Source organism: Vombatus ursinus, unplaced genomic scaffold (genome assembly GCF_900497805.2).
Source record: "Vombatus ursinus unplaced genomic scaffold, bare-nosed wombat genome assembly UNPS02014830.1, whole genome shotgun sequence".
Lineage (NCBI taxonomy): Eukaryota > Metazoa > Chordata > Mammalia > Diprotodontia > Vombatidae > Vombatus > Vombatus ursinus.
In genome coordinates this window covers 49553059-49580901 of record NW_020954608.1, presented here as the reverse complement: position 1 = coordinate 49580901, position 27843 = coordinate 49553059, and the positions used below count along the sequence as shown (strand labels likewise).

The following is a 27843-nucleotide window of genomic DNA, read 5'->3' as shown; positions in this document are numbered from 1 at the left end:
TGCAACGTATGTAACATGAGATAAGAATCAAACAGTAAAAAAAAAAAAAAAAGCATCCATTTTCCAAACTATAGTCTCCCAAACTTCAAACTCTACTTTCCCACTGGTTTTTATCAGACTGGCATTATAAACAAGTAGAACAGAAAAAAAGAAAAGAAAAGAAACAGATTTGTGAGTTTACTCTTCTGGCCTTCCTTGAGCTGCTGTATCAGCAAAATAGGGAAAAGTAAAGGAATTATAGCAATTTGTTCAGCAATTGAATTCCACAGCCTTGGGAAATGAAAGGCCTTGATTCTCAGCAGTAGATTCGTGGAGCATTGACATTTTGTAACTATGGCTTCTCAGGACAGAAACTGCCACTGGGAGGATGCCTGCAGTTGTTGCTTCTAGCACAGAAGAAGGAAAACTCGTTAATGGTGGTGGCAGCTATCAAACACTGTCTTGGTTCAAGTCCTTTTTTCTCGTCCTTCTTCCATTGCCTCTACTCTGATCTTTCTGCATCTCATTTCTCTTGCAACAATTCAAGGCCAGCCTCCCGCCAGGCATACTGAAAATGCTTTCCTCAACCACATTCCATTATAGACTAACATCACTATGTGCACACAAGTTGTGGGGGATATATTTCCAAAGAAAAATACATCCTCTCCAAAAATTTTATAATCCCTGGAAATTATACTAGTCACACATATCATATACATATCATACATAAGCATGAATCACTTGGCATATAGCACTGTCACAGGCAATTATCCTCAATGCAGTTACATACTCATCATTGCACAGCATGTAGCAAACATTGAATGCAGGCAGAAATATAATATATGGCACATAAAGTAATGACATATTCCCCTGACCTACCCTTCTAGTAAGCTGCCAAAAATAATCAGTTCTTAATGAATCAAAGCTTTTAGTGATCATTACTCCCCTTTCTAAATGCTCACAACCATTCCTTTAATAATATTTTATAGACATTAATAGAGGTTAGCAATTTTCCCAGCAATTATACCCAGTAGACTCCAGGTCTCAAAGATGGTGTATACTGTAGCGCAAATAAGTAGATCTAATTCATGGTGCTCCTAACTTGGGGTCCAGTGATAGATTTCACCATGACTTCAGGCCTACAAAATAGGATGTCCAGTTCAACATTAGGCTTTGCTGGCCAGTAATGCACACTTACTTCATAGCTGACTACTACTTCTCCATATTCCAAGAAGAATCCAACTGAAAGGAGTATTTCCTGGACTCTATCCCTGGTCACTTTAATGGGAAAAGCAAATTTTTGTAATGACCTCTCATTATTAAACATTTCATCCTTGTTTAATCTGCCCTGGTCTAGGATCCTGGATTCAAATAGGTGGCCAGGCCACACCACACCACTTCCGGGCCATTTCCAAACCATACTGCTTTCACTCTGGTCATCCTCCTCCTCCTTTCACCATGACTGAGACTGCCTCTGGGACATTGAACTACGTTAGAGAAACTTTGAACTTATGTTGTCCTGAACCAGACCACCATGCCAGTTCCTAGAATAGGAAATCCAGTCACCTTAAATTGAGTGACTTTTCCAGGGTCACACAGATGGTAAGTGTCTGAAACCAGATTTAAACTCACATCTCCTGACTCCAAACCTGGTGTTTTATCTATTGCACCATTTATCTGCCTCATGGGAAGTGATGAGAGGGGACTAATTTATGTATGTATGACTGTTGTTCAGTCATTTTCAGTCTTGTCTGACTCTTTGTGACCCCATTAGGGGTTTTCTTGGCAGAAATACTGGTAGTTTGCCATTTCCTTCCCTAGCTCATTTTACAGCTAAGGAAACTGAGGCAAACAGAGGTTAAATGACTTGCCCAGGGTCACAGACCTAGTAAGTGTCTGAGGCTATATTTGATCCCAGGTCTCCTTATGCCACCTAGCTATCCATAATTCACGTGCAGAAATAACAAATGTGACTCATCTACTTTTGGTTCATATACCCCTCCAGACTTTCAAAAGAAAATAAAGTATAACAATTTCATAGCAAAGGCTATAACTTGGTTAATCTGAAGGGAATCTTTAAAGAAAAAAAAACTAACTTCTGAGAACTTAGGTTTGCCCTACTGATTTAATATTAATCATTTTTACTATAAATAGAATTGCAACAAATCCTTAGCATTCTTCAGTTGTTGATTCCAATTTTTCCTTGGCTCCTCTGATTTCAATAACCATGAACAGTTTGAAGAATAGTTACTATGACATTCATGTACTTTTCTAGGAAGTCTTCTTTTTGCAAGATGAAGAGATACTGTCATGCAAGTAGAATTAATGTTGAGTAGGGAAAAAAATCCTCATAAATTTTCCATTTAGTTGGAAATAACACGTTTTTGTTTTGGGTTTCTGTCAAAATGTCGAACCTCAGAAAGGCAATAAGAAGACAGTGAATGACATAAATGATACAGATGATAAAGGTGGAAAATGGAAAGAGTGGTGAGATGTCCAGTAAAGATAATGACACAAAAGTTTTCAAGTTAAACTTAACTCCTCAACAGAATTTGAAAATTCAGTGTAATAATAAATACTAGAGCAAAGTCATAAGACAAAAAAAAATTGGGAGAAATGAGCTATCTGGAATCAAAACCCACTGATCTGGAAAACGATAATCCAAAATAATTCATGCATTATTGAGTTTATGGAAAGTATAATAAACAACAACCACAAGAAAAACCTGGGTGCTATATTTCAAGAAATATTAGGATAAAACTTCCAAAGAACTATTGGTAAATTGAAAATATACAAAAAAGAACATCCACATTTAATATTCCCAGAAGAGAGATTACCAAACTCCAGTTTCCAAGTAAATGAAAGAAAAATACTGTGAGCATCCAGGAAGTGCCTAATAATGTACTAAGGAACCATAGTCCAAGTAACACTTTATTACATAGCAAATATGAGAAAGAAAAGAAGAGTAAAATACAGTGCACCAGAAGGTAAAAGAAAAAGGCCTACACCCATGAATAGTTTATCCTACAAACCTGAACTTTGTTTTATCAAAAAAAGTACTGAGGAAAAAAAATAGATCTTTAATAGAACTGATGACTTCCATGCATTCTTGTTAATAGAATGAGAGATGAGTAGAATATTTGAAATGTAAAGTCAGGGTTGGTAAGTGAAACCTAGAAAGGTAACAAGCAGCTTGAAAAGGCTAAATGATAGTCAATGTTTATATCCAGAGAAATAGTGAATACAGAATACACTTCTGGGAATATTAAATGCGGAGGTTCTTTTTTGTATATTTTCAATTTACCAATAGTTCTTTGGCAATTTTATCCTAAGACTTCTTGAAATACAGCAACCAGGTTTTTGTTGTGGTTATTGTTTATTATACTTTCCATAAAATCAGTCATGCATAAATTATTTTGGATTATTGTTTTTCAGATCAGTGGGTTTTGATTACCGATAGCTCATTTCTCCCAGTTTTTTTTTTGTCTTATGACTTTGCTCTAGTATTTATTATTACACTGAATTTTAAAATTCTGTTGAGGAGTTAAGCTTAACTTGAAAACTTTTGTGTCATTATCTTTACTGGACATCTCCCCACTCTTTCCATTTTCCATCTTTATCATCTGTATCATTTATGTCATTCACTGTCTTCTTATTCCCTTTCTGAGGTTCAACATTTTGACAGAGACCCAAAACAGAAACACATCATTTCTGAGGATCAATCAGAGAGGAAAGAGAGAAACACAGGCCTTTGTGTTTAAAAAGAAAGAGAAAGAGTGTTTCTTCTTTAAAGTAATACTCAATGTATAGAATTGGAAAGAAGAGCGAAAAATTCACTGTTCTTATAACGTGAGTGTCGTAAGAGAAGAATTTATAACCATGGAAGCGTAGGGAGAGAAAGTGAGGAATTTCATAAACCTTACTTTAAGTCAGGAGAGGAAAAGTTGAGGGCACAGTGACTGGGCTATGATTGGGAGAGGGAGGAGGGATCTTAAAGAAGGATAACAGAATTGCTAAGGAAAAAATCACAAGCAAAACAAACTTTAACTACAGAGGACCAATTATGGAAAGGGAGAAAAGAAATAAAGCAAGGGAAAGATCAAGTGATTTTGGTTCCGGGGAGGTAAAGATGGGAAGGGGAAACATTTGGGATTAAATAGTTCAAACTATGGATTTCAATCTCTTCCTTTCACCAAAATTTTCCTTTTAAAGTGAGATTGGAATGGAGAGGAAACATTTTAATATGTTATAATGAAGTAAAAATATATATTACAATTATAATTGAGAATATGAATGGGATGAACTTACCCACAAAATTGTGGAGTGGAGGAATTGATCAGAATGCAGAAGCCAACAATTTGTTGTTTACAAAGAGACCCAAATCATAAAAATTCATACAGACTGAAAATGAAGGTCTGGAGTAGAATCTATTATACCTCAGATGAATCTAAAAAAATGGCATGTCAATTATGATCTTGAAAAAGGCAACAGTAAAATTAGACATGAATAAGAATTGTATTGAGGGAAACTAATGTTTTATTTAAAGGCACCATAAATAAAGAAATAATTGCATTAAATATATCTGTACTAAATGGTATGGTACTATGTACCTGAAGAAAAAGCTAAATAATATACAAGGAGAACTAGACAGAAAAACCAGACTCTTTGGCAACTCTAATTTTGCCCTTTTAGACGTAAACAAATTTAAGCAGAACAAACAAAGTCATGGATCAGAACAGAATACTGGCAAAATTAGGAATTACAAAATTAGAATAATAAGTTTGTATAATTTCTAGCTTTGCATGGCATCTTTTAAAAAAATGATAATTTATTAGGGCATAAAGAACTCAGAGAAAATGAAGAAATAATAAATACATCCTTTAAGGACCATACCACAACAAGAACTATAAGCAATAAGGGAAATTTAAAGAAATGATTCAAAATTAAATACATTTAAAAATATAATCCCAGAGTAGGTGCACCAAAGAACAAATCATAGAAACAACAAATCAGTCGGTCAGTCAATAAACATTTATTAAGTGCTAACTATACTAACTCAGTGGATAGAGTGAATTCCTGGAATCAGGAATCTTGCTGAGTTCAAGTCTGGCCTCCGACACTTACTAGCTGTGTGATCCTGGGCAAGTCACTGAACCCTGTTTGCCTCAGTTTTCTCATCTATAAAATGAGCTGGAGAAGGAGATGGTGAACCACTCCAGTATCTTTGCCAAGAAAATGCCAAATGGGGTCACAAAGAGACATGACTGAAACAGCTGAACAAATACACCAGGCACTGTGCTAAGTGCTGGGGATACAAAGAAAGACAAAAGACAGTCCTGGCCTCAAGAAGCTCACAATGTAAGGGATAAAGTTGTTGTTCCAATCATTGTGATCTTGTAGGATGATGAGATTATGGAAATAATTTCTATCAAGGACCATGATAATAATGATACAGAATCCCAAAACTCAAAATGAGGCCAAAGCAGTCTTTAAACAATTTTTTTGTGTGAGGCAATTGGGGTTAAGTGACTTACCCAGAGTCACACAGCTAGCGAGTGTTATATGTCTGAGGTTGCATTTGAACTCAGGTCCTCCTGACTCCAGGGCCAGTGCTCTATCCACTGCACCAACTAGTTGCCCTGAAAACAATTCTAAACAATTAAAATGACTACAGAGGAAAATAAGAGCTAAATGAACTGGGTATTCCACTTAAAAAAAAAGCCTGGAAAATTAACAAATAACTTCCAAATATATATAAAAATAGAAACGTTAACAGTGAAATTGAAAACAAAAATTGAAAACAAAAATTGAAAACAAAACTATTGAAATTATAAATAAAGCTAAGGGCTATGTTTTTAAAAAATTAAACTATCAGCATAAATACTGAATAATAAAGATAATTAAAATATCAATGGACTTGGGCCTTACTTTTAACTTACATCACCTCCTATCAGTCTACCACATTACCAACCTTCTAAATGATTAAGTTCATAGAGATAATTTGTCAACTATCATTTCATTTGAACAAAGTGATATTCACTAGTTTATATTCATGGAGGATTAAGGGAGTCACATTTTTAGAAAGTAAACCATAGTAATCATTGTTTGGTGTTATATTTCAGCCCCAAAGACAACCCAAACCAAGCTACTTGAGTTTGAATGCTGACGGCTGCATTTTGAACAAATTTCCTCGATTTTGTTTCTAAACTTATCAGTTGCATTTCTGCCTTCTTTGGGGAAAAAAAAACCAAAAATGATATTGAATGAGAATGACATCATCTGTATTTGTTCAGTATTTTACCTTTTAAAAGCATTTTCACATCTGTTATCTGTAAGTGGAATATAATCTCCTTGAGTGCAGGGATAGCTTTTATGTTCTGCCCTGGAATCCCCAGGATAGGGAATAGCTGACACATGTTATACATTTAATTAATGCAGACCAAATCTAATTGAAACTGAATTGGTACTACTTCATAAGTGACACTGTAAAGATATAAATGAAACTTTTAAAATTTATTTATCATGGCCAGAGGACTGACGAAATTTTAACTTTGATTAAAAAATAAGTGCAGTCCATTTCAAAGGAAAGGAATGCCAAGATTTAAACTCTACCTATGACTCTACCATGGACTTGCATACCATTGTGCTCAAATCACCATGATCCTAGGTAAAATTCAAACTCTTATGTGTCTGTAGCTGCCAGTACCTAGCTTAGTGATCTGCATTTTTGGTGCTTATTAAAAGTTTGTCCAGTTTGTTGAATTGAACCCCAGTCTTTTGATTTTTCTCACCAGTTAAAAATAATGATCTGCCTTTCAAACACTTGAAGAGAATACTGAATGAATGAAGGAGAATCACCAACATTATTCTTATTAGACCATTTTCACCCATTAAACGGTCACCTGTTCCCTCATTCCTCTCTAGCCTACACTATTGACTCATCTCCACAGGACTTTGTCTACCAAGTCATGGATACCTCTTCACCTTGGGAGTTTCCTTCACCCCTGGACTACTTCTCACATTGGAGGTACCCTCTGCCTCTCAGGCTTTACCTTCTGCTTTGGTGTTTCCTCCCAGAACCTTCCATTTGAGTAGGAGACAATCAACCAGGACAAAAATATCTTCATTTCTCTCCGGGTTGCACTGCTGACTCATCTCCATAGGATTTTCTTTACTTCCCTTCCCCCTTCTCTGCCTTTACTGCTTTTCAGCTTTCTTTTGTTTCTTCATTACAATGTAAGCTTATCAAAGGCAGGGACTATCTTTCTTTTTACTTGTATTTGCATATCCATCATTTGACTTAGTGCCTGATATATAGTAGGCACTTAATAAAGTCTTGTTGACTGATTAACTTAGTTTGCTACACTTATTGCCACAGGTAGTTTCCAAGGTTCAGAACACCAGTCCCTTGTGTTAATGCCAAGAAAACAGTCATGTTGAAACTGTGAAATGAGACTTGAAAGTGAGATGTGAATATTCTACTCACTTTTATTCATCAACATAGCTCCTCTATTTGCTGATTCTCTACCAGGACTCATCCCCCAGTTGTGAGCAAAGTCCTACCTCTTTTTATGCTATCAATCCCTGGAGTTAAGACATCACCCTCATGATGTCATTGGTCCTCTTTGAAAAGGAAGGAAGAACAACAACAATGATCTTTGTCTCACATCACCACTTCCATACTCTCTCTTTACCACTATTAGTCTTTCCTCCTTTGAGATTCAGCCTATAAATTTGTCACCCAATCTACACCCTGGTGGCTCTTACCTATTAATCCCTAGGACATCCTCTTTCCATTCTCAGTGAGTTCAGGGCCTGGTTCACAGCCTCCCTATACTACTCATACTTGGGAACTTCAGAGTATGTTGCTGCTATTTTCTCCAGTATCCTGATCTCTTAATCCACTAAACTCTCATAATCAAATCCTCCATTCCACTTCACCTATACACAGGGATAGATATACACTTTATCTTATTATTCACAAATATTACCCTTCCATGTTCATAAACTCTGATATCCTACATCTGATTATAATTTCCTTTCATTCTATCTCTATCTGTGCCTTACACCTCTTAAAACTTTTATTTATCCTTACCATGATCTCCAATCATTCCACCCCTTAATACTGTCCTACACCATTAGCCCTGTTTTGTCCATACTTTCCTCCTTTTCCATTCCCAATCTTTTAGTGAACCAGTTCAACTCTATGATCTCCCCACTCTGAAATTCCTTGCTCTCTTCTCCAATTGCAGTTCATACTTTGTGATATCCCAAGCCCCAACAGCCTCCTCCTTACTTTATATTACTTCTGCTTCTGCTTTTGGTGATTTGCACTCATCTGAGCGAGGATCATCTTAATGTACAATGCTGTTTACTCTACCCTATTTTACCCATTCTGTTCCTTTTGAATAAGATGCATATACCATTCCAGCAAATATACTATGGTATTGTATATGTGTTGGTATGGTGTATACTATACCAATCACGGTTCTCATCCCACCAGGTCTTAGTGATACCTATAGACTAAATTTGCTTCTTTGAATTTGGATCTCTAGTTTACCTACCTTATTAACCACAGACTCTAGTGTCTCCTTATTACCTTTAGATAATATAAATTCCTATTGGTCATTTAAAGCTCTTTACAAACTGGACCCTTCCTAGCTTTCTTTATATATATATATATATATATGTGTGTGTGTGTGTGTGTGTGTATTATATATATATATACACATATAAATGTGTGTATATATGTGTATACATACATATGCATATACATAAACATACATATATATCTATTTATAATTACTCTTCTCTATGCACTTTATGATCCTGGCATACTGGCCTGGTTGATATTCCTCACACATGGCATGCCAGCTCTCATCTCTGTACCTTTGTATTATCTTCCTATGTCTGGAACATTCTACCTTCTTGACCTCCTCTTTGAATCTGTTTTCCTTCAAGATTCAGCTTAAATGCCATCTTCTGCCCATAATCCTTCCTAATCTCTCCAGCTGCCTTGTATCCATTCTATGCATTTTGTATATACCTATTGATATACATGACTTCTCTCCTATTAGAATAAATTACTTTAGGGAAGGGACTGTTCATTTTTTCTTTATGTCTCCAGTGCTTAGCACATTGTTCAGTGTTTAATACATGTTCATTTAATAATTGATTTGGCATTTGGTGCAGTGGATAGAGTTCTGGGCCTGGGGTCAGCAAGACCCAAGCTTAAATCTGACTTTGGACAATTACTAGCTGCGTGACCCCTTGGCAAGTCACTCAACCTTTTTCCATCAGTTTTCTCATTGGCAAAATGGGGTTAATCACAGCATCTATCTCCCAGTGTTGTGAGGATCAAGTGAGACAATAATTGGAAAGTGCTTGGTACAGTGCCTGGCACATAGTGGGTGCTATATAAAAATGTTAGCTTATTATTATCATTATAATAATTATTTGTATATGTAGTCTGAGACCATGTGTTTCATCATTGATTTCCTTTATTAGAATTTGGCTCCTGAGAATTTCTGGGCATCTCTACTTCTGTATTTATGTGGAGACATTTATTTCTCTCCTTCATTTGATAAGATTTCTGAGTCCATAGAGAAACATCTTGCCAGCCCTTGTTAGATGTATGCCACCCTTGGCCAGGAACCAGTGTTACTATATTTTAAGCTGTGATATTGAAATCTAAATCCTGTTCTTACAGGACATCTCAGCCAATTGTTCTCTTCCTATTCTTTTATTCTACATATGCTGCTAAACACATAGGGTATTTTGGTCCTTACACATAATTTTTTGGTTTGTATGCAAGTTTCTAATGATTTTCAAACAAGAACTCATTCAAAACAACGTTGGGGGAAAAAGGAACTAATATGGTTCATCTTGAATCTTTCCACCATATATCAAACTAGCTATGTTATCCTAACCTTTCTCACTACTGTCTGTCCCCTCAGAATGAGGAGAGAAGACAACTATAAGAGAGGTAAAAATGACATTCTTACCAATGATGAAAAGTATTCTGGAGTTAGGGCAAACTTTTCTTTGTGATTTTGGATCTGATGTAGGAGGCTTTTCAATTACTAGGGTTGATGCAGTCAGCATAATTTAATTCACAATCAACAGAATTGAGAATACCTTAAAATCTGTAAAGAATTCATCTTCCATTTGATCTCTGTGATAGAAATCCTCCATGACAGTGGTACACATGACTCTTTTATGCCTTTCTTGATGTTGATATTCAGAAGGTAATCAAGTAAACAAGAAAAATATAGTGGGTGGCACACAGTAGGTGCTTGAGTGAATACTATCTCTTGTTTTACTACCATATCCAGTTATATGGACAGCCTATAGAGAAGAGATCCTTAAGGGATCTGTAAACTGGCTTTTTTGGGTATGTCTTGATAACTATATTTCAATATAAATAGTTTCCTTTGTAAGAATATTTAATTTATGCATTTAGAAACATTACTCTAGAAAAATTCAATAGACTTCAGCAGACAGCCAAAGTTTCTATAACACAAAAAAGGTTAAGAACTCCTGCTACAGAGGTTGTCCAACAATATGTGTGTGTGTGTGTATATATGTGTGTATATATATATATATGTGTGTGTGTATATATATATATATATATGTGTGTGTGTGTGTGTATATATATATATATATTTGGACAGATACAAGAGATGGGCCCTAAAACTGATAGGAGGAAGAGAGCTGATTGAATTGCATTTGCAATAATATGCAGTTGCTTTCACTGACTCCAAGATAATTATTGAAATAAAACTCATTTTTAACATCAATATTTCTCTAATGATTGATATCATAAGCTTACAAAAAGTGGAGTATTGTAGTCCCTGAGAAATTAAAACTGTGGACAAACAGCAACAAAGCTACATGTGGTAGACATAATTAGGCTGCAGCATAACAGAAATGATCAATTTTTCACATAAAATGATATATTAGAAGGATGATGACCAGAAAAAAAAGGAGGTCCAGCAGGTAATGAGAGTATAGAATAAGAAATGGCTGGCTTCACTGGTATGTCTGCAATGTCTCAGAATGAGAAGAAGGCCCCCAGAATGTTGGTTGAATCCCTTGTGGATGATGGAAGGACATGGACAGTGGCGGCACAGGAGAGTTGTAGATGGATTACTATTGGCACCACTGGAAGGACTTGAATCAGAGCTCCATGGTAGTTATAGAGGATTCCAGAGCCATGTTTATTTATCAGAACTAAAATGAAACAAACTTTCTAAAATAAAAAAAGCACTCTACTCCAAGTCATTCTATTCCACCTTACTCTCATGAATAGTATAAACATTTATTCGTAGGTTATAAATTATAAGCTGCTTGAGGGGAAGGATTGTATTTTAGTCATTTTTATACCCCCAATACCTTGTACACAAAAAGTACTTTAAAATGTTATTTATTATTCAATAATCATTAAGAACCTTCTGAGGACAACACACTGTAGTAAGAACTAGGGATGCAAAGGGAAAAATGACATTTCCCTTGAAATACTTGCAGTCTAATGGAGGGCAAAGACATGTATGCATATAACTATGCTAGAAAGAAGGATGAAATAAGTGCAAAGAAGAGGTCCAAAGGGCTCTGGAAAATTTGAGGACAAATAATACTTTAACCCCTGAGAGGTAGAAGGAACAGAGAAGAAAGGCTTTAAGGGCAGTGTAGCACCTGAGTGTAGCACATGAAGGAAGAAAGGGAATAAAAGATCATCACCACTACCCCACTCTTCAGTAACAAAGACACAAGTAATTAACATACAACAGATATTGTTTATTGCAGACTTTCGGCTGACATGTGAAGAAGGCACTATGAATTAATGAAACTAGATAATCTCTCTAAATGGAATTATGTTAAAATATACAACATTCTTACATAGCCTCTGTTTATATAAGTGGAACAATAGAACATTTAGTGACAAAAAATCATTGTTTCCAAAAATAACATTTACTGGGGACTGGGTTTTTTTTTTCCCCTTCTCTCTTTATCTAAAATTAAAACATATATAAATTAAATACTTTCTTTCAGAAAGAAAACTTGACACAGATCAATACCTAAAATGGCCCAAATTTCCTTTTACTGTTTTCCCTCAAATAAAAAAAATGGAGGCTTTCACTTTAGGAAAAATACTGTGATACACATCAAAACATTTTCTGGGTATTTCTTTAACAGTATAGTTTTTGTTGCATGTGTGTATTTGTGTGCTTGTGTATATAGTGTATATGTCTCTACATTTTCCCCTTGTGCTTTTTCATATAACATGATTTGCAATCAGTGAAACAGGAACTAAACAAAAAATAGGCTACACAGATTGTGTTCTCAACAGAGTCATGACAGAGTGCCTCACAAAACATACCTATTTATCAGAGGCCTTGTTACACTTTTCAGTTGTCTCAAATGTTTCTTCTTTTCCGAGATTGGCATTAAGAACTTTAAATAAATCTACACATCCTGTCACTGAACATGTGAGATTAGAGACCTGGGGGAGCTGAGGCCCAAACCAAAGCAAGCAAACACTCCAAATCACAGACACCACCATGACAGACCAAAGTTAAACGATTTGAATTAAGAGTCATGTACAATTTACTACTGTCCCTGTTTTGTTGTTACGAATCCAAAGCTACGAAATACGAAAAGCTGCTTCATTTTGGAGAGGGAATGAAATAATTAATCGAACAACACAATTCGTATGTCGCCAGATGAAGTATTTTTGCAGCTTAAAAAAATCAGTTTCAAGCTCTTTAGTGTTATATATGTATATATAAAACACACAGGCCCAATGGCACATCCAGATACTGACTCAGGTTTTCATCGTTCCTCTATGGCAAAAAAAATGGTGTGTACCAAAAAAAAATCCATCAACATGACATTCCCTTCATGGCCTCCTAAGACAAAGCATTTTGGAATAATGCCAAGAACATTGGAATTAAAAATGATTAGTGACTGTTTCCTTCATCAAAAGATTCCACTCCTGAATCACTGGCAGCTGCACTAATTTTTTCTTGCCGTCTTCTCATAATTTCTTGAAGCTCGGAGCTCCCGCTGTTATCCTATAAAACAAAACAAGTTCACAAACTATGGTTACTGGATTGTGTGGGATGAAAGTCTGTAACACAATAACTCCGATAAGTACTCCTCTGTGCTTTTCATCTAATAACAAGGTATTATGGAAAGAGAACTGGATTTTGAGTCCAAAGACCTAGGTTTGAGTTTTGACTCTGATTATTACTCATGGGTTGTCACTTCTCTGGGCTCAGTTTCCTCATCTGTAAACTTAAGGGGGATTGGACTAGATGGTTTCTATGCTACCTTCTGACTTTTAAAATTTTATTGTTATTGCCTATTAACATCCCCTTTTGGGGTGAACTGAAGGTTGGCCTACCCATTAGCTCTATTCTTGGGTATGGCTATAGGAGCTTTTTTTAAACAGGTATCTGATTGTTTCCCTCATCTGCAAAATATGCTATGTCCTGCACTACATATCACAACAAAATTTAGTGAAGATAAATGAGGCTATGCGTAAATATGAAGTGCAAGAAGCACCCTGTAAGAAGGAGGTGATGAAATTATAAATATCAATATGTCATAGCAGAATATCCAATATATCTGTTGGGATCAGAGAATAAATATATTTTCATTTAGGAGAATTTTCTGCCAGAAGCATGGGTTGCTGCCAGAAAATAACTGATTTCCAGTCCCTTTATTCCTGTGCACTTCTCTGTTCTGTGGTCATTTTTGCCTCTCTGGAAGGTAGGTTTACTCAGGCAACATTAGTTCATCGCTTTAACTGTCTGTGAAGGGTACAAAGATAAGGAAGAAATGAGGGGAGAGCTGAGTATATTTTAGTTGTATCAGTAGGTCAAGGTGTAGGTGTGGAGGAGTGTGTAGGTGATATTTATAGATCTTAGGGTGTGAATTTTGAAATTCCTACTGCCACTTGAATAAATAACCTACACATCCACAATAAAACCAGAATACTGGATGATACTTTAACATTCACATAACTTTGAAACAAAACTAATTGAGAAAGGTTCTAATTAGTTTTTGTGATTAGCAAATGGAAGTTGGTCCTTATGAAATCAATAAGGCATCTGAGGATCCAAGTTAAAGAACAAACCCTAAACTAATTCTTAATTGTACTTTGGAAAATAAAATTTCTCTTGATTAAGAATGGTTGTAAAGTTGTATATTTATCAAACTATTTCTGCTTTGGGTTGGCTAACTTCTCAATTTATATAATGTGCATTTAGGGATAACCTAGTGACAATTTCAATTTCAAACCATTCCAAAACAATTCCAAAGAATCCATCCTTTCTGACATATTATACTTGGACAAAGCTACAGGAACTCTGAAATCTAGCAATAGAAAATGTACCACTTGATTAGCCCATTTTGAAGATCCAGGTTGATAGAAGGCCCTGTAACCTTTAAATTCGAGATGCAGTTTGGTATGGAAGACAGAAGGCAGGCCTCAGATTCATAAAGATGCAACAAACTAGCTACATGACCCAAAGCAAGTTATCTGGTCTCAAGGACTGGGCCTCTAAGATTACTTTGCAGAACAGGTTTGAATCCTGCATTGGTAGGAGTTTTGTCATCGGCAGGTCCCTATATCAAGGAAGTCACAGGTCTGGTACACACACACGTGCACAAAAATGCCAACTTTTAGGAAAGCCTCTTTTGGGCAGTCATATATTCTAACCAGAATGGACCATAAAGATCTTCTAGGCCAACCTTTTCATTTTACAAATGTGTAATTAGGTTCCCAAAGGTTAACTGATTTACTCAAAGATAACACAAGGAGTAAGCAAGCAGAGTCCATCTTCAAATCTGAGCTCTTTGTCTCCAAATTTAGAACTCTTCTCATTGTACCCTCCTACCTGGGGGTGCTCCTGGCCTAGGAAACTTCATTCTCTGGCTTTCATGGTACCATGAAAAGAGGAAACTTCAAAATCACTACACATATTTCCTTAGGGCCACCCCCAACACACACTTGATGCATCCTTCCCTGGCTTATTTTAGATCCATAAACTAGCCTAAAACATGCTTGGCCAGAAGGAAAGAACATTGTTTTAGTTTTCCTTTTTAAATGCCTATTCTTTTAGAATTTTGCCCTTTGCAAAGGATTTTATAAAAGGTTTTTTTTTAAAAAAAAAAAACAAACTACCCTTGATATCAAAACATGCAAAAAGATGAAAGGGGAGGGGAGGGGAAGGAAGGAGTTCCCTGATATTGAACAAGCAGACAGAAGTATAGGAAAGTTTTAAAGCCTAAGCCAAAGCATGGATCCTTAATCCCTGTCCCTGATGTCCTGCAGATATGGCTTAGGTTGCAAATACCACCCGATGCTTAGGGAAGGAGGTTTTTGCACTTTTGAGGAGTCAGATATAGTTTCATGCACCTTATGGAGTATACAGCTGGAAGATACAGATTACTGGAGAGCTCACCCATGGCTGTGGGAGTCCTAGCCAGACAATGAGTGTCTAAAAGACCCAATGCTTTTGCCTCTTTTTCTTCACTTAGGTACAACACAGAAATCTTGGTCTGTAAAACCAGTTGTGCATATCTTTCACATCTATAACCTATTAGGAGCAATGGACTAAAATTCAGAGAGAATGGAAAGAAATCAGGGCAGGTAATTATCACACCTAAATCCAAATAAGGTTATATGTAATTTAGTACTGAATGGTCTTTACTGTCTAAAGTATGCATTTGAGTCTTTAAACTATAAATTATGCCAAAAAATCATTTCATGGATTGATAATGAGAAAAGGTTCGCTAAAAGGCAAAGACGTTCCAAGCTACACAAGAGATTACTCTGTTGAGTGGTCACCACTTAGTGGATCCTTGTGAAATGCAATGGCTATCGAGGATTTGGGGGTTTTAGTCAAAAGCATCAATTTCACAAAAGCAGAGACACAATTAATTAAGTTGTGCAGGACAAGGAAATTATTCATGAGTGTAGCAGTGATTTTCTGTCTCCAGAACTATCAATCTGAAGACAATATTATTCATTACTACTGAAACATACTAGTTTATGTTGACAGAGTCTTACCTCTAATGCAGCTTTCTGTACAGTAATTTGGCTAAAGACTCTAGCGCCTTCAGGGCAAACAGTCCTCAGTTCATCTTTATTGAGAGAGAAAAGTTGTGCACCAGTCAGCACACCAAGACTATTGACAGTCCTAAAAAAGACAAAATTCAACGTTAAAATATCCATGAGAAGCAAAAATCATCAAACCCAGAAAAAAGATGTTTGTGAGAAATTTATCTTTTTAATAGAAGACATTTTTTGGGGGAGGGGGTACATTTCACTAACTGGAAATCTCTGTTAACTATCAATCCCACAGTAGAAATAATTTTCCTCCTTCTTGCCATCCCACTGAGTGCTATTATATTCTAAATCTTTAAAATCTGGTAATCGGTGTACTGTGCATAAAATAATGTTCTATTACCCAGAACTAGATAGTAGGAAATTTATAGTTTGTCTCAGTGACTCAAGGGATAGGCATTTTTTCCCTAAAATCTACTGGGATTCTGGGGTTTGCTGTACAACAAGGAAATAAACCAAAAATAAGTCAAAGTGGTTTTTTTTTAAAGCTTTTAGCTCATAGATGAGATCGTGGGACCACAGAGTTACTAAGGCAGGTGTAATCTAATGTTGTGTTAAATAGCCTTTGGAGAGAGCTTGATTCTATCTGTCTAAGCGATGGCACCAGTCAGTGTAGAACACTTGTATGTGTATTCTTACAGGGTCATTCTGCTGACTCAGCTGTCTCTATACAAAGAGAAAGAATGATGTAGGGGCCCCAGTGCTACTGTCAGTTTATTCTAAGGCACACAGAAATGAACAGATATTCCACAAATATAAAGATTGGTCCAAGGGTAAGGGTGGGGAACCTGTGGCTTCAAGGCCACATGTGGCCCTCTAGGTCCTCAAGTGTGGCCCTTTGACTGAATCCAAACTTCACAGAACAAATCCCCTTAATAAAAGGATTTGTTCTGTAAAACTTAGACTCAGTCAAAAGGCTGCACCCAAGTACCCAGAAGGCCATATGCCTCCCCCCCCCCCCAGCCAAGGGCATTGACTATTTTTCCTTCATTCAAATATTTTCATAGTTACAAATTGCTAAAAAAAAAAAAAGTTATTTACTATGGGAAGAATATAGTCTACCTTCTAAAACCATTATTTAGCATCATGTTGGTGTTTTGGGGGAAAAGAACATAGTTTACCTTCTAGAACCTTTATTTAGGTTCTATATCAGTTACAATATCTTAATGTTTTGGGGAGGAAGAGGAGTATCACATTTTAAACTTTTAAAAGGGAATGTTTACAAAGTTAGACTTACACTGGGTTGAATCCCTTTGATTGCAACCACATCTTCACATCCTCTGGTGTAGAATCATAAGTGATATTGACAACGGGCACATTCTGTCGTGGCACATGGAATTTTTTCTGGGCAGCACTCCGGCCGATTGTCAATATATGAAAAAGCTCATCTTGCACCTCTTCCATCTGAGATTTCCTTCCTACAAATTAAAATTTTGCACCTTTAATCTCTTAGATTACAGAGTTCAGATTTTTAGAAATGGAAGATACTGTGGAGATCATATTATAATAGGATGAGGATCCTATCATTACAGATTGAGGCCTGGAAGGGACCTAAAAGGTTATTTAGTCTAACCCCTTCATTTTACAGACAAGGAAATTGAAGCCCATGGACGTTGCTAAGGACATTACGACTTACCCAAGGTCACACTTGGCAAGGATCAGAGGTGGAATTTTAATCCAAGTGTACTAACTCCTTTCCACTGTACCACCCTGTCTACTCTTCATTTTGCAGAGGTTGTATCTTGCCCAAGATTACAGAGTCAGTAGTGATGAAGTCAGGACTGGTCTTCTAAATTCTTATTTTAGTATCCTTTAAAAGACAGCCTTGAGTAATTTATAAACTGTTTTTCCTACTTTTTGTTGCAAGGGGAATTGGATGAAAACAGAGGGAGGATAAGAAAAAACAGATAAAATGTTCACTGACACAGTTGGATTCTTCCCTCTTCAGTCTCCCCTCAAAACAATCTCAAAACAACTAAAACATTTACATCTTCAAAGATGATAAGCCAGTTAGGATTCTTTTTAATAGTTACTAAGATAAATCAACTTGAATTGCTGTACCCCTCCCAAATGTTTATATTTTGTAGAATCAAATCTTGTTTAAAATTTACCTAAATCATGAAGTTTACAAGTGATAAGGAAAGCAGCATATTCCATTTTTAGGCATATCTAATCACAATGCAGCTTTTCCTTATTTAAGCTAAATCTCCCACCCTAAAACTTCCACACGTTGGACTCTTGTTCTACACACTAGGAACATGTTAAACACTCTTATTAATTATTGGATGCTAATATTTCTCTCCACTAACTTGAGATTAGGGAAGGACATTATGGTGAATTGCTCAATATATCTACCCTGTCTTCGTCTATATGATAAAGCTCATACAAGGGTTAGTAGATCCTTTCCTAATTTCTTCCTGTTGCATTTTGAAATAAGCAGAGCAGTATGAACAGTGGGTAACAATGAGGAGAGTCTTGACCCTGATAAGCTATTACTGAAAATATACAGTGATCTGTGTCCACCTTGACAGCAAAATCTGTTTCTAAAATGTAGATGGAATTCAAAAGTTGATTCAAGGAAACTACATAAAAACATCCTGAAAGAGGAAATAATTATAAACATGCTTGGTTTACAAAAAGAAAATCACAGTGTATACACTTAAAGCCCATCTGCTTGTATGCCTTCATCAGTGTGATAAATCTAAAGTTCTTAAAGTACTATGAAAGAAAACCATTACATAAATTTAAGATGCTGTTACATTATTTGTAAATGAAACTAAGCATATGGTTAATTTTCAGCAGGTTTGTTTATATTTTAGGTGCCAATAAGGAAACATCATCCTTCCCCTTAATGAAAAGCAGACAAACATGGTGAGTCATTTGGTGTCAGGAGGTTTCTTAGTTCATCATAATATTCCAACCATGGTTTTTTCCCATTGGATTATTCTCCATTTCTGCATAACTGAACATAGTACATACTGTTCCAACCTATTAACTGTTCTAAATGGAGACTGGGTTCTGGTGAACTTTGATCTAAACAGAGCCAGAGTTCTACAATGTCAAAGATCACCATGTTGAGAGAAAATTAATAAAACTCTATGGACTTAATTAGAAAAAAAAATCATGGGATTGTGATTTTTCTAAGAGGAAAACTTTCCTTAGGGTGTACTAGCAGAAAATATTCTGGAATTTCTCATTTAAAAACATGTTGGTTTTTGTTTCTTTAAATAACAGAAATTGAAAACACATGTAGCACACACACACATATATAAAAAAATCCCCTTAAATCCAGCTTTCAGAGCCTCTTTTAACTCCAGTGAATGTTACTCCTTATTTATGAAAAAACACTCTTCCATAAGCTTCCTACTATACACAACAGTAATTTACAAGAATTAAGACCTGAGGTTCTTGAATAGGATAGTTCATAAGCAAATAAATATATAAACATTGATCAATTGTTTTATAGTTTTTATTCAAAATAAATTAGGATGGGCCTAAAGGAGGCAGATTGGCACAGAGGAAAGAACATAGGCAGGCATTGGAGGCAGGAAACCTGAGTTCAACAGCCAACTATTCGACTTGCTACTGTGTGACACCATTAAGCCTGTTTCCTCTACACCTGTAAGAAGTGTTTTATAAACTTTGAACCATTAAGTAAATATGAACTATTACTACTATTATTCTCAAAAGGCTCCCTCAGCTTATGAGAGATTATATAGAGAGGAAAGGAGAGGAGAGGCATAGGATCGAACTTTGGGGAATACCCATATCTAATAGGAGAGAGATGGGTGACTGAGGGAGAGAATGACCAGGACAATGAGATAAGAGCAACGCTAAATCCAAAGGAGGAGAGAGTAATCAGAAGAGGAGGTGATTAACAATGTTAAAAACTATTGGGAGGTTAAGAACATTGAGGACTAAGAAAAAAAAATGTACATGTGTAAATCAGAAGAGAAAGTTCTATGATCTTTGCTGGTAACACTGGAAACTGAAGATAAGAACAAATGATGATCAACATGGCAAGTTTTTGTAGAACAAGGGAAAGGCCGAAGGGGTAGACTTAGCAACAATGGGGACAATGATGGAGGCCAAGGCATCCTCTGAGACTCAGGTAAGGGGACAGAGGACGAGTGACAATGTAGAAGTTTGTAGATGTGGGGGCAAAAAGGAGGAAATAAACATTTATATAGCCATCTACTATATACCAGGTACTGTGCTTTAGAAATACGATCTCACTGGATCCTCAAAGCAACTCTGCAAGGTAGGTACTATTATTATTTTATAGTTAAAGAAACTGAGGCAAACAGATGTCTTGCCCAAGGTTGCAGTTAGTAAGTGTCTGAGGCTGGATTTGAACTCACATCTTTCTGACTCTGGGTTCAGCACTCCATCCACTGCACCAACTAGCTAACTCTAATGTGGAAAAGAGGAGATGAGGAAGTTTATCATGAATATACTCATTATTTTCAGTAAAGTAGGAAGGTGAACTGAGGCCTTAAAAGAGGAAGAATGAACAAAGCATTTATTAAGTGCTTACTATATGCAAAGAACTTTGTTACGTGCTACAGCTAAAGCAGAGAAGCAAGACATTGCTCTCAAGGAGCTCACATTATAATTCTAACACATAGAAGGTTTCAACTGAAAATCAGATGGAAAAGGTCAAATGGCAAAACAGATATTAATGTCATTTCTGCTGATTAAAATCCTTTCAGTTTCTGATGTTGAACTCTTTGACAGTGCCAAGGACTGTGGTGGCAAAAACTTTGCTTTCTCAGGCTTCAGTGAACTGTGTTGTCTATACCCCCCACCAAAACACATTGCATTTCCACAGAGGTTGCTTTCCAGGATGTTGTTTGAGGGGTATTAGGCTGGAAACAATGCTATGCCAAAGGTTCTTGGGTTCTTGGGTTCTGGGTTCTGGGCTGTGTCCATCAGGGTCTGAGGGAAGGTGGTGGTGGTTTGACTTGCATAGTACATACTATCTTCTGTCTCTCCCTCAAGGTACCTTGCTGCTACAGCTAGGCCAGCTTGCTTACTGTGTGGAGCTATTGGTTGACAATTGGTGAGGATGGCTATCCCTTTTTCCATATGATAGCCTGACTAAAAGCAGGACCAGTGGTCTAAGGGGGATGCCACTCCCAGGGCATTTGAGCCCATCTGCTTGTTCATAGAAGTTATTGCTGGTAGTGTTTGGGGAGGTGGGCCCCCTCTCCACAATGATTTCTTTCCTCAATAATGGTTGTGGGGGCAAAGCTGGAAACAGATCTAATTATTTGTCGGGAATTGCTATTCCTAAGGCTCTTGGAAGAAAGTTGGTACAGTTCCTGGTGGAGTGTGGCAGTAACCAAATGAAGATGAATTAAGTAATTGCTGTGATGTAGTGAGGACTCATTTGGCATTAGGTGACTAATTTGTACTATACCCAAATTGAATGATCTTGTTGACTTCCTCTAGAAGCACCCAGTGGTTTGAGAGTAGAATAGTGAACACGAATGGTGAAGATGACCCAAGGTTGAGGACTAGTAGGCTGTGAACAGCAGGGAGATGAAGGGGCAAGGGATTCAACAATGGTGCCTCATTGAACTGATTAGCTCTAGGATTAAGATGTAAAGGGAAGAAAATGAGAACTGAACAGATGAGAAATACTAGAAGAATGAGGAAGTACTGAAGGACCAGAGGTCACAGTGAGGGCATAAAGCAAATGGAATGTGGGAGTGGGAGAAATTGCAGGATACGAGGTTGTATTCTGAGGGCAAAATTTCAGTTAAATTTTGAAGGTAAAATGGTTGTTGTGATAGAGGATTTAAGGTGTAATTGCTCTTGGGAATAGGTAAAGCAGAAGAAAAAACTGTGGTCACAGGATATTAGCCTGATGAAATAGGATGCTAGGTTATCCAAAAAATTATCAACATAAATATTGTAGTATCCAAGGATGGCAGCAGGAGTTAAAGTACAGAGCAAAATTATGAACTCACTGTGGGATAAGGGAGCATTAACTAGAGATTGACAAATGACAGCAAGTAGGATCAGGCTAACATAGTCAAATGGAATGAACTTCAAAAACAGGAGATGTTACTGAGTGATGGTCTGAAATTGGCAGTGGGGAAACTCCTGAAAGAAAGTGTAGACAGCACAGGAGAGGGAAGAAAGGAAAAAAGGTGTCCACAAAAGGAATGCTTACTTATGTGAACATGGACAAGTCATTTAATCTCTCTGAGATTCAGTTTCCTCATTTAAAATTTTAAAATTTAATTTAAAAACATATACCATCATTGCCATTTCTGTGTATGCTTGGTCTAGTCCAGCTGGTTTTCCCTTTTTGTTCTCTTTGTCATTAACACCTCCTCTATAAGCATATCCAAGACTGTGATGTTAGAATCCAAATGAGGTAGTTCTACTGTCCTTGATATTGAAGAGATTGTAATGTAAATCTCTGCAAGCCCTTTCTGTCTTTCATTTGCTTGGTTTCCTTTCAATTTCATACTTAAATGATGCCATCATATCTTTATTTAGTTGGGTTTGTCACCAATCTTTCTTCAAATTGGTTTTTCTTCTCACTGGTTCTCCCTATTTTATGAGGCACTAATACTTTCACCATTAATTTCCATAAGTTAAAAAATGTAATTGATATCTTTTTGTTTTTATATCACATTCATTTCCAAGTGTATGACTGTCACTATCCCTACCCAGAGAACCATCTCTTGTTACAAATAGAAAGAACTGAAGCAAAATGAGCAAAACTAAGGGAACAATGTATGCAATGATAACCTTACTGAGAAAAAAAACATTTTGAAAGACTTTAGGACACCCATCAGTGGAAAATAGGGGTTCAAAAGGATGAAGATAAAACACACCACTCATTTAGTGACAGAGCAGTGCTTAATGAAAAATTAAAGAAAGAGACCCATTTTCAGAATTATGCAGTTATGTATTGAGGGATTTTTTTCTTTAAAATAAAATTTGCTGGGGGAATAGAAAATACAGAATAATTTAAAAAAACTTGTTAGTTGAAAATAAAAATAGTAAAATATTTTTAAATGGAAAGGAAAGAGAGGAAAAAAGCAGTGCATCAAAATTAATATCAACTACTCTGCCAGTATATGCAAAATTCCCTACCCAGAGTCCCCTACTTCTTCTCACCAGATTTTTTTTGAAAGGGAGAAGAAATCTAAGAGTAGCTTGAGGGGATGGCAGGATCAATTGAAGGTTTGTTAGGACAGGGAGATTAGGGATACTTGTAGGCAGCAGGAAAGCTATAGATAGGAAGAAATCAAAAATTAAGGAGAGGGCAATGATTGTAGGTTCCAGCTGCCAGAGGAGATGGGAAGGGATCAAGGGTTTTCAAGGTACAAACAGAAGAGTCAGTCTTGGTAAGGAGAAAGGCCACTTTGTCATCAGAGACTGGAGAAGGTGGGACATGATATCAATGGATTTCCAGATACAGAAGAAGAAAGAAGAAGAAAGTCATTGTGAATTTCCTCTAGCAATCTCATAGGGTTGCTGTGAGGATCAAATAAGATAATACTTGTTAAGTGCTTAGCACAGTGTCTAACACACAGTAAGCACTTAATAAATGATTGTTCCCTCCCCCTTCTCATTCCGGATAATTTCTGTGTAAAATATATGGCAAAGTCTTCTTCAGAGAGGGAAATGGAAAGACTGAATGGAGAAGAAAAGGTTTGGAAGAATGTGGAAAGTACAGTAAAGTCAACTGTGGAAGTTCAAAAGCATTGGCTTGCTGTATTAAGAGCTTAGTTAAAATTAGATAACAAATTTGAAGAGGACCTAGTCAATATATTTATGTAACTTCCTCCAGTATTATTCAGTAGTATATGAGTAAGAATGAAGAAAGTGGAGGATGGGGGTAATCCAGGGGTTGGGAAAGCATGACTGATGATAGCTTAAAGAATAGAGTATAGTAGACGATTTAACTATAAAGTCAAGATTGGGAAGGGAGGAAAATGAATCCTGATTAGCGGTGACGGACAGATAGACACTGAAGGATAGATGGACAGGAGGCAAAGGTGAAAAGAAAAAATACTTTAAGGTAAATAAAACCCAAGGACAAAAGAAAAAATAGGAAGTGATGGTAAAATAGGGAAATTTCAGAGTTCTTGATCATGAATGAAAAATACAAGATAGTTTATGGTTGTCACTACATGTATTTGAAGCAGAACAAAGCTGTCGATTTTGGCAGTTAAAGAGGTTGATGACCAGGGTTGCAGAGTGTTTGAGGGAATCTGAACATGCATACTGAAATCCTCAAACATGAGGGCAGAGGTTGCTTTCAACACTGAGACACTGTGATTCTTAAATATGTTTTTCAAACTATTTGAAAATTACGTTACTATATTATTAACTATTATGTTATATATAACTATTGTGTTAGTATGTAATAGTATATAGAAACATATTTATGGTAAAAATACTTCACTTGTAATAAAATTGGGAATGAATTATTTCATTAAATAAACAGTAGAAATTTTCCCACCACCTTCAGAAACTTACGGTCTACAGGAAGTTGTTTATGTCTCTGGGTGTCTCGGACAATACTGCCTCCACTGTCACTGGAGTTGCTGTTCTGGCGAGTAACATTCGCTGGTACCTTTGACACGTTAATAGGAGCTGGTGCAGATGGTGGAAGAGGGACAGGGGCTGATGCTGGTACCGGAGGAGGCGGAGAGGGAGCTGAAGGAGTATCAGTGGGTCTGGGACCATAGTCCATCCTTTGTTTCTAAATAGAGGCAAATGATTATAGTTTACCACCAAATATTAAAGTAAAAGCAAGTTTTAAAAAAGAAAAAAACTGGAAATGTTTATGTAGCTATATATAGCTGACATTTATACAGCGCTTATTATGTACTAGGCACTGTGCTAAGCATTTTACAATTCTATGTCATTTGATCCTCACAACAACCCTAGGAGGTAGATGCTATTATTATCCCCATTGACAGCTGAGGAAACTGAGGCAGAGGTTAAGTGACTTGCCCAGGGTAACACAGCTAGTGTCTGAAGTCAAATTTGAACTCGGGTCATTCTGACTCCAGGTCTAGCATTCTCTCCTCTGTACCAGTTAGCTGTCCCATAGAATTCCTTCAATAAGAAATCATTGGATATATTATTTTTAATATCTTTGCAACTACAGACAGTTTCCAAAATGCCCCAGGTTATATCTTGATAAAGGTTCAGCCCTTAAAGACTTTCCATATAGCACAATGTTACAGCTCAAATTAGTATCACAATATTAAGTTTCCAATAAATACACAAATTTCAAGAATATCAGAAGGCCCTCACACATCAGTTTACTCACAGTGATCCAACCTAGATCAAATACAAACTGGTCAATGTATTAGTTATCCTAATAGTTATTCAAAAGTCAATACTATGGTAGCAATAAAATATTGTTATAGTACATTTCTTCATTTTAAACAATGACGTGTTATAGATGAAGATATAAATTCAGATATTTGAGTGACTTCATACACTCTCCCCTATTCCATAAGAGGGTGGTATTGCTTTCAGGAGATCAGTGGAATATTCTTTAAAAATAAAATAAAATAAAATATAATGCTACTTATGATAGGCTACTATTTTTCAAATGATCTCCCTTTCTATGATTATTTTATGCTGCTATCCCAAATAAGACATTCTCCTTATTAAAAAGGCAATATTTTGGAAAGTCAGTTTAAATTTATAATGTAGTCTTTATCTTTATTCTTGTGATTGTAACTTATAAATAGAAATATTAATGTGGAAATTTGTGTATGAAAATTTAGATGGATTTGGTATAATTATGATGGTTAGATTAGTATAATTGAACCTAAAAGATCAATTAAAAACTGTTAGTGACTGAAAAAATGTAGTCAAAATGCTGTATCGAAACAGAAATCATTTTAATTAATTGACAAATGTACTTTAAATTTTCAAAAGCTACCTTTTCTCAATATCCTAAGATACCTCACATTACTGAAACATCAGAGGCAAACTTCAAAGTAAGTATAAGTACCATGAGAAGTAAAAGAAAATTCCACTTGACACCCTTTAAAAATGTGACAATTCTAGCAGAAGAACATTTGCTTTCGATACTGTATTGGCACAAATATAAGACAAAATTAAATATTTTAACAGGGGATAAGAGACTTGAAAATGCACACAAACCACTGTTTCATTTAAATTTGATCTAGAAAATTACCACATTAACCCTTAGTAACATTTTCTTCACATCTGCACTTTGGAATCCTGATTTAGGAGTGAATCTTTTAATTTTATGGCATTATTCTAAAAGTTGCCACTCATCAGCCAATGGATAAAGAAAAGGTAAGGAAAGATAGAAGAATCAGAGAATGGAAATCAATATGTACATTATCCATGTTTACATTGTTCTTCAGAAACAAAGACATTCAACCTCAAGAAATGCTAAATGTGTAATAAGGGGGAACATCCCAGCTCTATTAAAAACAAAAATTCTTTCTATATTTGTGCCAATAGATAAAGTCATTAAAATATAGAACCGTGAATGGCAAACACTACCAAAATCAATTGTTTATAAACAAAAAAAAAATCCAAGGGATATAAGATATTTCTTTAACATTAAAACTCTAATGCACATAATTATGATATGTCATGCTCATAAATATTTCTGAGGCAAAAATAATAACAGCTAGCATTTATATAGTGCTCAAAGGTGTTAAAAGGTCTTTAGAAATATCTTTTTTATCCTCACAAAACCTGGGAAGCATGTATTATTATTATGCCTATTTTTCAAATGAGGAAATTGATGCAGAGAACCACTGAGCGACTTGCCCATAGTCATACAGCTAATAAGTATTTGATTGGAACTCTGGTCTTCTGGATTTTAGGTACCCTGCTCTATCCACCATGCCATCTAATTACTTTAAGAAGTGGCAAAGATTAAATTCTTTTTAGAGCTCAGACTCAGAAATGCTCATTGATATGAATGCTCTAATGCATTTGCATTTTTCTCCCATCAGAAAAGCAAGAACCACTAGTATTTTATTGTCCTGTAAGTGATTTCATAAAGACAAAACAAAACAAAAAACAACCTGAACATACTGTGTGTCACTGTCAGAGCCAAGTATGAAGGCAGGTATTCTAAAATCTTTTTGTCCCAAGCATCTGGTCTTGTTTCATAATGAAACTGCTAGGTTGAAATGAAGGGGAAGGGAGAGGACTAGAGAGGGGTGGGGGGGGGGGTTATGGGGTATGTAGGAGAACAAGGAGGTATATGTAATCACACATTAAACAGCACCTTCCACAAGTAAAGAAACCAGCTATTTTTTTTAAAAAATGTTTTTTCAAATTCTAAAGAAAAAATTCACATTCAAAAAAACTTTTAAAAAATGACATTTACCTAGCACTGTCTTTTTTATGTATACCAATTTTCCACATCAAATGGTAAGAAAAAAAATCATGAAAAACTATCGCCCTTCCCCATTTCCCCCCAACTCATCATCTTTTCCTACTTAGAACAATAGCCAAGGTTGCTTATTATGAAAAATAAATAAAGGCTGTTTGACATTAGCTAGGAGTTTTGAGTTGGGAGACAAAAGTGAGTCAGTATTTACTTTTCTTTAACTGCTCTTTACCCTTTTCTCTCTCCCTTTTCTTTCTTTCCCTCTCTCTTTATCTTTACCTCCCTTTCTCTTATTCTCCCCTTGTTACAGATGTAAAGAGCTCTTAGCCCCAATGATTTCCAGTTCTGTAAAGCA

The 27843-nt window shown here is 36.1% G+C and overlaps 1 protein-coding gene across 5 annotated transcripts in view; it reads right to left on the bottom strand.

Moving 5' to 3' along the window:
- Positions 1-11754: 11754 nt before the first annotated feature.
- The window catches only part of EPS8 (epidermal growth factor receptor pathway substrate 8), a 263667-nt gene continuing 247578 nt past the window's right edge, over positions 11755-27843 (bottom strand). For all 5 annotated transcript variants that reach the window (XM_027838793.1, XM_027838797.1, XM_027838794.1 and 2 more), the window contains 4 exons: positions 24623-24848; positions 17352-17532; positions 16058-16187; positions 11755-13052 (listed from right to left, as the gene is read on the bottom strand). In XM_027838793.1, the coding sequence (XP_027694594.1) occupies positions 12939-13052; positions 16058-16187; positions 17352-17532; positions 24623-24848 (651 nt within the window). In that variant the 3' untranslated portion in view covers positions 11755-12938. The remainder of the gene's footprint in view (positions 13053-16057; positions 16188-17351; positions 17533-24622; positions 24849-27843) is intronic.